Genomic DNA, 10,236 nt, shown 5'->3' with positions numbered 1-10,236 from the left:
TATATATATATATATATACACACACACACACACACACACACACACACATGATTAATAACAGTACATTAAGACAAATGTTTTGTATTACAAGTCTTCTGTAATGTTATGATTAAATATGCAAATGAGGTATTTTCTAAATAAATATGCACTCATTTGCATACTTTTCCAGAACAGAAATCTAAACACTGGATAAAGCCAGATTCAAAAGTCTTGTTACTTTTTAGTGGCATTAGAGATGCAGGTTTTTACAGAGGATTTTGGATATCTCTTTTTATCATAAAAATACTGTCAACAGCCAGAAGAAAATTCATTTTTTCCACCTTTTTAGGTATAAAATGTTCTATAAATTAAATAAATTATACATGAACAAATCTCTTCAGAATATAGACCGGAATAAAATTGTAAAGTTCAGTTCAGGAGGGGGGAAAACATTTTGAAAACAAAAAACAAAACAGGCCTTTCAAGTGTTATGGAATTTTTAAAAAATATTCTACATGATGAGAAACTAAACTATACCAGGATATTCTCACATTAACCAACTGTAATGCATATCTCACTTATGTTCCCTTTTATGGGTACCCCTGCCTGACAGAAACAAAACATCTTGTCTCGCACGCTTTGACACATGGTATCAACATCAGCATGCATAAAGACACATAAAGACGCATTAAACGATAAATATGATACAGGACATCCTTCATAAACACAAGGAAGGAAGGACAATGTGACATCTAAGAGATGGTATCAAATGGCAATATCATGGTACTTTGATATATACCATGGTAAGAAATGATATATATAATATTTTTAATTTGTTATATATACAATTATATTAATTTACATTATATTTGCCATGGTATATGTCCAAAACACCATGGTACCATGTTTAAAAGAAGAACAACAAAAAGTATTATAGTATTACAGTAGTACAAGATCCAAAAAACATAATAATAATAATTGAATAATAATTTATGCATTTAGCAGACGCTTTTATCCAAAGCGACTTACAGTGCATTCAGGCTATACATTTTTTACCATTATGACATAAGAGTCATGTTTGGGTGAACTATCCCTTTATGTTCCATAGCAGGTTGAGCAATATATAAAGTTGTTGTAAAAAAATGTTCTAAGAATGGCTGTTATTTTAGCTCAGTTCAAGTTTTCAATGTAAAACTATTCTATAGTATTAATTTTACAATTACATTCATGCAAGTCTGTTTAATATTTACAAAACAAGTTTCTCAGAACTCACTGAGATGTGCAAAATGACAAATACCCAATCCAATAAGGCCTAACCTTCGAAACAAACCTTATTCAACTCCTAGTTCCTTCATAGGATGTTCCTTAAACGTCCCTCATCTGAACTGACCCATTTTCAACTGCACATCTCCAAACAAACACAAAGCACAATGTGTGTGGGGCAGATCTCACAGTGCGCAAAGAGAATCAGAGCAGCGACAGAAATCAATGCCGTTTGAAAGATAAGGACATCAGTCCATTGCCTGTAGCCAAACAGCTCATCCGCTCAAGACCAGTCGATACTCATCTCCTCAATGGGTCAACAGACCCTGCAAAGTGTCTCTTATTAAAAAGGAGGAAGCTGTGACGTTATAGCTCGACTTTGGGTCCTCATTCCAATTTAAAGGATGTTTAACTGCATCACATGCCAGTTACTTTTCTTCTTCTTCAACAGCTCATAACATTTCACACATTAAAGACATTTTTGAAAGAAGTTCAATGCAACTATCATGTAAATATGAGTCTAAAGAAGCTGTGCTGCTCTTGCCATGTTATGCAAATGCAACTTTAATGACACCGCTAGACCGGCAACATAAACCAGCCTGAACCAGTATGGAAATTCAAGCATGACTTTTCAGCAGGGATTCTTGTGGAGTCCAGTGCTGCGAATACAGCATAAAAGCACAGCGTGTGGGAAACAGTTGGGTCAAAATATAGCTTTACATGCAATTATAGATAGCATACATATATATTAATATATTATACATATTTAATATAATTATTACTTTTATTTAGCAAGGATACATTAAACTGATCTAAAGTGACAGTAAAGATATTTATGTTACAACAAAAGATTTCTTAAAAAAAAAAATGTATGATGGTTTTCACAAAAATATGAAGCAGCACAACTGTTTTCAACAGAATAAGAAGAAATAATAAACACTACAGTTCAAAAGTTTGGGATCAGTAAGATTTAATTAAACTAAATAAACGTTTAAAATTAAATCATCTTTTATTTAACAAGGAAGCATTACAATTGACAGTAAAGACATTTACAAATGCTGTTTTTTGAATTGTCTACTTTCTAACTTTCTAATTCTTCTCATTTTTAAGATTGAAAGTAAATAAAGTAAAGACATAATTAAGTCTTTTTTTATCAGTAAATCAGCATATTAGAATGATTTCTGAAGGTTTGTGTGGCACTTAAGACTGGAATAATGTCTGCTGAAAATTCAGCTTTGCATCAAAGGAATAAATTACATTTTAATATATATTAAAATACAAAATAGTTATTTTAAATTATAATAATATTTCACAATACTATACTGTTTTTACTGTAATTTTGATCAAATAAATGCATAAATGCCTTAGTTAGCATAAGAGACTGTTAAAAAAAAAAAATAGGCCTATATATTAATAAATATACATATATTTTTTTAAATATTTAAGACTGATCATACCTCGTTTGCCAACACTGTTCTTACAAAACTATAAATACAATTCTTAGAAAAGTCTTAAAATCGTTTTTACATAATACCCTTCTACAATTTTAGATCGCATATGATTCACAAAATTACGCTTTAACAACTAGTTCCTTCTTACTGATACACAATTTTAACTGGCTACTCAAGTTCGGCTTAAAGGGTTAGTTCACCCAAAAATGAAAATTAGCCCATGACTCGAACCCGCAACCTTTGGGTTACGAGTCCGACTCTCTAACCATTAGGCCACAACTTCCCCAAATAAAAAGCATCCATCCATAAAAACAAATTGTCTCACACGGCTCCGGGGGGTGAACAAAGGCCTCCTGTAGCGAATCGATGCGTTTTTGTAAGAAAAATATCCATATTCAAAACGTAATAATCACTTTAATCTAGCTTGCGCTCACTGTTGTACACGGAAGCAGTTCCGGGCGAATGACGTATGAGTTCAGCACTGCGCATGCGCCAGTGAGTCTCGTGAAAACCAACGTTTGTTAACAGGAGCAAAGTTTCCTTACTTTAGCAAAGGAAAACCAGTCTCATCTTGGCTTATATCGAACTCCTCTGACATTCTTCTTTGGAAATCCTCGTTTTGTACTTCTAATAAGTGACTGTTGTTTTGTTTTGATCTCTCCCCTGCGCTTCCACGTTTGTCACTTCTGAGCGGTGCATGTGCAAAGCCAACCTCATACGTCATCCGCCCGGAGCTGCTTCCGTGTACAACTGTTGGCGCAAGTTACATTAAAGTGATTATTACGTTTTGAATATGGATATTTTTCTTACAAAAACGCATCGATTCGCTACAGGAGGCCTTTGTTCACCCCCCGGAGCCGTGTGAGACACTTTTTTTTTATGGATGGGTGCATTTTAATTAAGTGCTTTTGGACTGATGCATGCAACACCCGCTGAGTGGCATGAAACAGCTTGAAAGATCAAAGACAATTTTTAATATAACTCCGACTGGATTCGTCTGAAAGAAGAAAGTCATATACACCTAGGATGACTTGAGGGTGAGTAATTTATGGGTTAATTTTCATTTTTTGGGTGAACTAACCCTTTAAGCATGCTACAGTGAAACAATGAAGTAACCCAATCACTCAGAACCTGTGCTCCGGGCTGTGCTTTAACTGTACAACTGTAAACTGCTGCGAGGGACGAGAGCATTGGATTTTCTCCATTCTGTAGTGCCTCTTTGCCTCCGGCATATTAGGGACACACTCACAAAAAAAAAAAAAAGACAATACATGTACTAAGAGGCAGAGAAAGACTGTTAGAGCACAGAAATTGGGTGATGGGTAAAGCTAAAGTACAGAGACACTTAAAGCTACTTCAAAGTAGCAAAATGTATATCATGACCAGGTATGCATTGCACTTTTGGTTTGAGGGTTGCAGTGGTAAACATCCTAAAGAGAGTGGACAACTAGAGTTTTTTGCTGTTGTTAATGAGTCCCAACCAGAATCCACTGCAGTCGACTTGCACTGTTATAATTAGATCAGTCGGGTCTTTGAGATCAAACAAGCCATGATACGGATCTCTTAGTCTAATGTTGTGAGATCAAAGATTCAAAGGTATGAAGCTATCAGCCATTACTGTGAAGGAGTACAGCGTTTGTGCAGTCTAGTGGTCAGGAACCACCGCTGCTTTGATCTGCAAGACGGTTAGTAACGTTAATTTAAAGTGATAAACTTGGGTTAACCTCAGTTTGGCAGTGAATTGTTTGGAGAAATATATCTTCTAACATCTTAAAAGTATTTCACCGCAATCCCAACAAGTTATAGTCTTGTGGTAAAGAATACCACAACTATATATACAACCTACTGTATATACCAGAGCCATCAACTAGAGGTAGGAACTGGTTCTTCTGAAGTACGCAAGGAGAACTTTAACCATCAAAATGATGGTGTAACTACAGACGAAGAAGGAAACAAAGGTCTACTAACATGGTCCATTTGGCAGTGTCTGTGGGTGGGAGTAATTGTGGTTTACTGTGGGCTGGGCCTCTTTGAAGGCACCATCTGTGAAGGGTTCCTTAAAATAATTGCCTCTTAATTACACGCCGGTGTGCAACTGACAGAATCCACAAGCATGACATCAGAGTTAAGCACTTCAGGACCAAAACACACCGTATGACGTAAAATGTTACATGACAAAAACAAGTAATTATAAAGCTAAGTACAAGAAATATCTTAAATAAGCACATCCAAAAAATTAAAAGATGATTATTTGTTTTAAATGCTAAAATATTTTGTCATACCAGCTTATATGCAAAGTAAACCTTTAGTTTAGCCTATTTTTTTTTTTAAACATTTGTTCAAGCATTCCGACCAATTCCACATAGCAACACTGGCTTAACCAATAATGTGAGTTTGAGGGCGGGACTATCGGTTTGTCTGACCAATGGCAGAAAGGTGAGTATCTGGGAGGCCTGATTGAAAACAATCATTTCATTATTTCTATGACTCTACACTCTTAAAAATAAAGGTTCCAAAAGGATGCCATAGAAGAACCATTTTTGACTCCCCAAAAGAACCTATCAGTGACCATTTCTTAAAAAAAAAAGAAAAATTTAATGTGAACATTATTTTAATAAGCTAAAGAAACTTTTTCCACTATAAAGAACCTGTGCAATAAAAAGATTCCATGGATGTTAAAGGTTCTTCTTGGAATCATCAATGCCACTAAAGAACATTTATTTTTAAGAGTGCAGTGGTGCAGAAATTACACATTTCACCCTTTAAACCTGCTAAACAGTTAAATTCGATCTGCTTAAACATTTTCAGCTTAAATTCAACTAAGCATAGCACAATATTTTCGCCGTCTAAAACAGAAAGACTCCAAGGACGGGCTAAAATAGCGTGACAACACGCAGGGTGAACATATTGCCTTAAATGGGTTCACAAGCGCCCGCTGCATGCACACACATGCATTATGCAAAGCTTTGCAATACCGCTTCCCTCCGGTCGACCCCTCGCCCTGTCACGGTGGACGCCATTGATTTCAGACCTATGGGCTACGGGGAAGCTATGTGCATAAAGCATCTCTCTCGCACTGGAGTGATTTAGAGGCCGTTTGTCTGTTCAATGGAAAGCCATTAAATTGACTGATGAGTATATGAGTTGGGTTTTTCATATCCAGCCTTGCTTTAGAACCCCAGCATCCTTGAATACAAAACGGCAGTTGCATGTCAATTGATATTCTCTCAGATGCGTGCGCTTTGTGTTGTGAGCGATGCATGTTTCAAGAGCGGTCTGGAAATGGGCTGAAGACTACTTAAAGAAATGATTCTATAGCTTCAGAGGTTCTCCATGATATCTGTCCAGATCAGACAAAGATTAGAGCTCTGACTGGTAAGTGCACAGGACGTACTCAACAGTAAATGCTATTTAAAACACTAAAATTCAAATGGCTTATTTAAAGAATAATAGATTAGACAGAAATGAGATACACAAAGTGAACAACTTAAGTTTCTGTTCTCTTGCTAAGGTCAGAGATTGTGATGTCATTTTGGGTCACAGAATTACAATGGTATGCATGTATACAACGACTTCCACGTATAAATACATATAAATATTATATTTTGTTTAAGTTCCTGAGGCAAAACAACTCTTCTAAATCAGGTAAGCAATTTGAAATTTATCTATAACGGGAGGGCGAAATAATTGCATTCGAATTTATCATTTGCTGACAAGTAAAAGCAAGAGATGAAAGCAGAGATGCAAGCATAAATATTGATTAACTGAGATCCAGGATCAAATTCCAGGAACATCGTCAATACAGAAATCATAGAATGCAAAGACTAACATGACAATTAAATGCACTTTTCTCAAGGTTCGCAACATTGTCAACTTGCCAAAATACATCCAGCACTGCACTAGGCACTTTAATAAAAGAAACAACATTAACGCAGCGGTCAAAAATAACATGTCTAGTGAATTAGTGACACTAAGGAGAAGGGAATTACAATGGTATGCATGTATACAACGACTTCCACGTATAAATACATATAAATATTATATTTTGTGTTTTTCGCAATTTATGCCACTTGGTAGTATATTAATTAATACTAATTAAAATGGTGTTATTTATACCAATACATTTTCCTCTAAATTTTTATTTTCACATCAGGTTAATAATTTAGCATATTGTTGGGTCTAAGCAGAACACAATAATAATATTTTTCACTCAAAAAGATATATATATATATATATATATATATATATACAGTATGAAGGGTGCTTTTTCTGCTTGTGGTCAGTACTATCCAACTGCTGAGGGCAATTCGGATGCCCCTGAGACTTGCTCCATTGTGTTCCTGACTTTTACAAAACCAGCCCGGCGCTTATGCAGGACAGCCACTGATTAAACCACTGGTGCCTGGAGCTTTGAATCTGAAAACACTGGCGCACAATGGCCACTATTGTCAGCTGCTTTTCCTTCTATTAATTCTAGGCGACAAAAAGGGTGTCAGGATTTAAAAAAAGAAAGACAGCGAGGGGAAAGAAGCCCATCTGGAGAGTTTACATTATATATAATGACCCAAAAGATGGAGATGAGCATTGTGTTAAAAGGTTACGTTTTAACCGGCTACTTATTTTTAATACTTCACATGCAGCCAGTGCGTAAAAAGTCATCAGGTGCAAGCATACTAGTTGAATCAACAGGCCTAAATCGTGCAATTATATCCGTCTTAACTATTCTTACAAACAAGTTAAAGCTTTATACATTTGCCAATATCCTAAAAATCACTAAATGTTGCAATTCAACTGCCATGACAAGGCATTAACTGCACTAATCTTTAAGACAATTACTTGGATACGGTTGGAAACATCCTTTGACCAATCTATAGGACAATGAACGTGTTTCTAAAGGTCTGGAAGGACATACAACACCTTTTCAAACAGGCCTCGAGCCTGAAAGCCCCCCATCGGTCGCCATACGGGACAGAATATGGACAGCGGGGCTCACTGTTGCCTTCCTAAACCGCCTGCATGTGGCTTAACACATTACAATTGACCTATCCTTGTCCATAAAGGAATAACCATACACAAAGCTATTAAAAAAAACAAAAAAAAAGAATATCATTTATTGAAAGCACTTTCCTTAGTTGAAGAGAATTTGTGGTCACCACAGACCCCTGATCTGATGAGAGTGATGTTATAGGGTGGGGTTCACGCTTGCCTTTATATTGTCTCACCTGATCTGGTGCATCAAAAGATGGAAGCTTTACTTTAGCCCATGCAAAACCATTCAAAGGCGAGGTAATATATGCACACAATTCAAAATAGCCCCATGCATCAGTTTATTTGACAGGAACACATCTGTAGTTTCATTTTAGCATCCCTACACTGCCTGCATCTCATAAGCCTCCAGAGGCCATGCCCGAATCTCCATCTTCAACAAATGTGCAATATCTGCAACAAAGATACAAAGTGAGCATGCTTTGATTTTCATGCAACATATTAAATTGTGAAGGCATACCTAAGCAGCCTTTGCCGAACACACAGTCAGTGTTCTGCGGGTTGGATGCCTGGACGGATCCCAGCGCTGGACTGAGGATGATGGTCAGCAGGCAGAACACAGACAGTGCTGGTCGGGTCCACCTTACAAGCCCGGTGCCCAGCAACATGATGTATCTGTCTCTCCTCTTTGACCTGTTAAATAAAGGTGCCGGGGAACAAAAGACGAGCAGGCTGTGGAGGATCAGGAAAATACCCCTTTTAAAACGTGTTTGTGTCCCAGGAAGGCCGACTGAGCCTTACGAGCATCACTCCGGTTAAAAACAACCGTGCATTTCGCTCACAAGCACATTTGCAGGGTTTCGCTGTTGAGCTCAATAACAGCTCGCGGACGCCTCTCGCTCTGTCTTTGTGTGCATCTCTCGCGCGTCTGTGTTGCTAGTTGTGAGGCAAAAGGCGACGCGTATCGACTGTTTTCCGTCCTTTAGTAATCGTTCGTCCTCAGTTCTCTTTGCTATCCTTTCGTGGCGGGGCAATATCGCGATTCTCCTAGCCCAAAATCCCAACAACAAAGGGTCGGCACGGATGGGTTGCAGTCACGTGACACTTGAACCACCTCCTCCCCCAGTTACCGGAGGAAATGCAGGACCCCTAAAGATCTGCAAGCCTACAGTTGGGTCATTATTAGGATGCAGTTCATTTTCATGTGGCGGTCATATATGGCTCAATCAGTGGCGTGCGGTGGGAATGGCTTTATTAGGCTAATATTAATTCATTTTCCAGTTGGCATTACACAGCAGTGTTATTTTAGTAAGACTGATATACTATTATAGTTTTACTAATATTTTGAATTAGCTATTTTATTTTAATTTTAGCTTCATTTTTATTAATTTGTTGTCTTTGTAATGTTTCTTAATTTTAGGCTTTTTACGTATTTTATAGTTTTGATTCATTTTTGTTTTTAATTTTGAATAAAGTCATTTTAATTTTTTTAAATATCTATATATTTTTAATTAATTTTTATCATTTTTATTTTAGTTTTAGTTTACTAAACTAAACAAACATGAGAACTTTTGCCCTGCATTAGTAAAAAATTATGTGTGTGTGGCGGTCATATATGGCTCAATCAGTGGCGTGCGGTGGGAATGGCTTTATTAGGCTAATATTAATTCATTTTCCAGTTGGCATTACACAGCAGTGTTATTTTAGTAAGACTGATATACTATTATAGTTTTACTAATATTTTGAATTAGCTATTTTATTTTAATTTTAGCTTCATTTTTATTAATTTGTTGTCTTTGTAATGTTTCTTAATTTTAGGCTTTTTACGTATTTTATAGTTTTGATTCATTTTTGTTTTTAATTTTGAATAAAGTCATTTTAATTTTTTTAAATATCTATATATTTTTAATTAATTTTTATCATTTTTATTTTAGTTTTAGTTTACTAAACTAAACAAACATGAGAACTTTTGCCCTGCATTGTGTGTGTGTGGTGTGTGTGTGTGTGTGTGTGTGTGTGTGTGTTTTAAAGGTTTTTAGTTTTAGTTAATGATAATAAACCTGTTACACAATTAAAGGAACACCATTCATCTTACAATTGAAACCAAGCAAGCAATACTATGATATTTACATTATAATTTACACTAACGTTCTATTTATTCATTGTGGTTGGTTGGTATGACCAGAAGTAATCTTATTAATAATTTATGTAATTCTATACATAACTGTAAATATCACAATATAGTTAGTTTTATTTAATATTGAACCTCAAAATGATTTATATATTACATAACTGTAGTAAATATCGGTTTTCCATGATTTTGTCACTTAAATGCTTACAAATGATTATTGATATAATTAAATTATTTTACAAATCTTTTTTATGATTATATTATTTTCTGTATTTTTTTCTTTCTTTTTTGTAACTTTATGTAATTATGTGAGCTGGTATTTTTATGGATTTATCATCACCATGAACTGTTGTTTTAGAAAAAAGGGCTATATATATATATATTGCTATATATTGACAATATTGACACATATTGTTCATATATATA

At 35.6% G+C, this 10,236-nt stretch overlaps 1 protein-coding gene across 1 annotated transcript in view; it reads right to left on the bottom strand.

Moving 5' to 3' along the window:
- LOC107677140 (tomoregulin-1-like) overlaps nt 1–8,895 on the bottom strand; it is a 25,455-nt gene extending 16,560 nt beyond the window's left edge. The window contains exon 1 of the mRNA XM_016471926.1: nt 8,200–8,895. Coding sequence (XP_016327412.1) covers nt 8,200–8,347 — 148 coding nt within the window. The 5' untranslated portion in view covers nt 8,348–8,895. The remainder of the gene's footprint in view (nt 1–8,199) is intronic.
- Between the last annotated feature and the right edge of the window lie 1,341 nt (nt 8,896–10,236).

This window comes from Sinocyclocheilus anshuiensis, unplaced genomic scaffold (genome assembly GCF_001515605.1).
Source record: "Sinocyclocheilus anshuiensis isolate Anshui unplaced genomic scaffold, SAMN03320099.WGS_v1.1 scaffold392, whole genome shotgun sequence".
NCBI lineage: Eukaryota > Metazoa > Chordata > Actinopteri > Cypriniformes > Cyprinidae > Sinocyclocheilus > Sinocyclocheilus anshuiensis.
The sequence above is the reverse complement of the archived record's forward strand: the minus strand, read 5'-3'. Positions and strand labels throughout refer to the sequence as shown.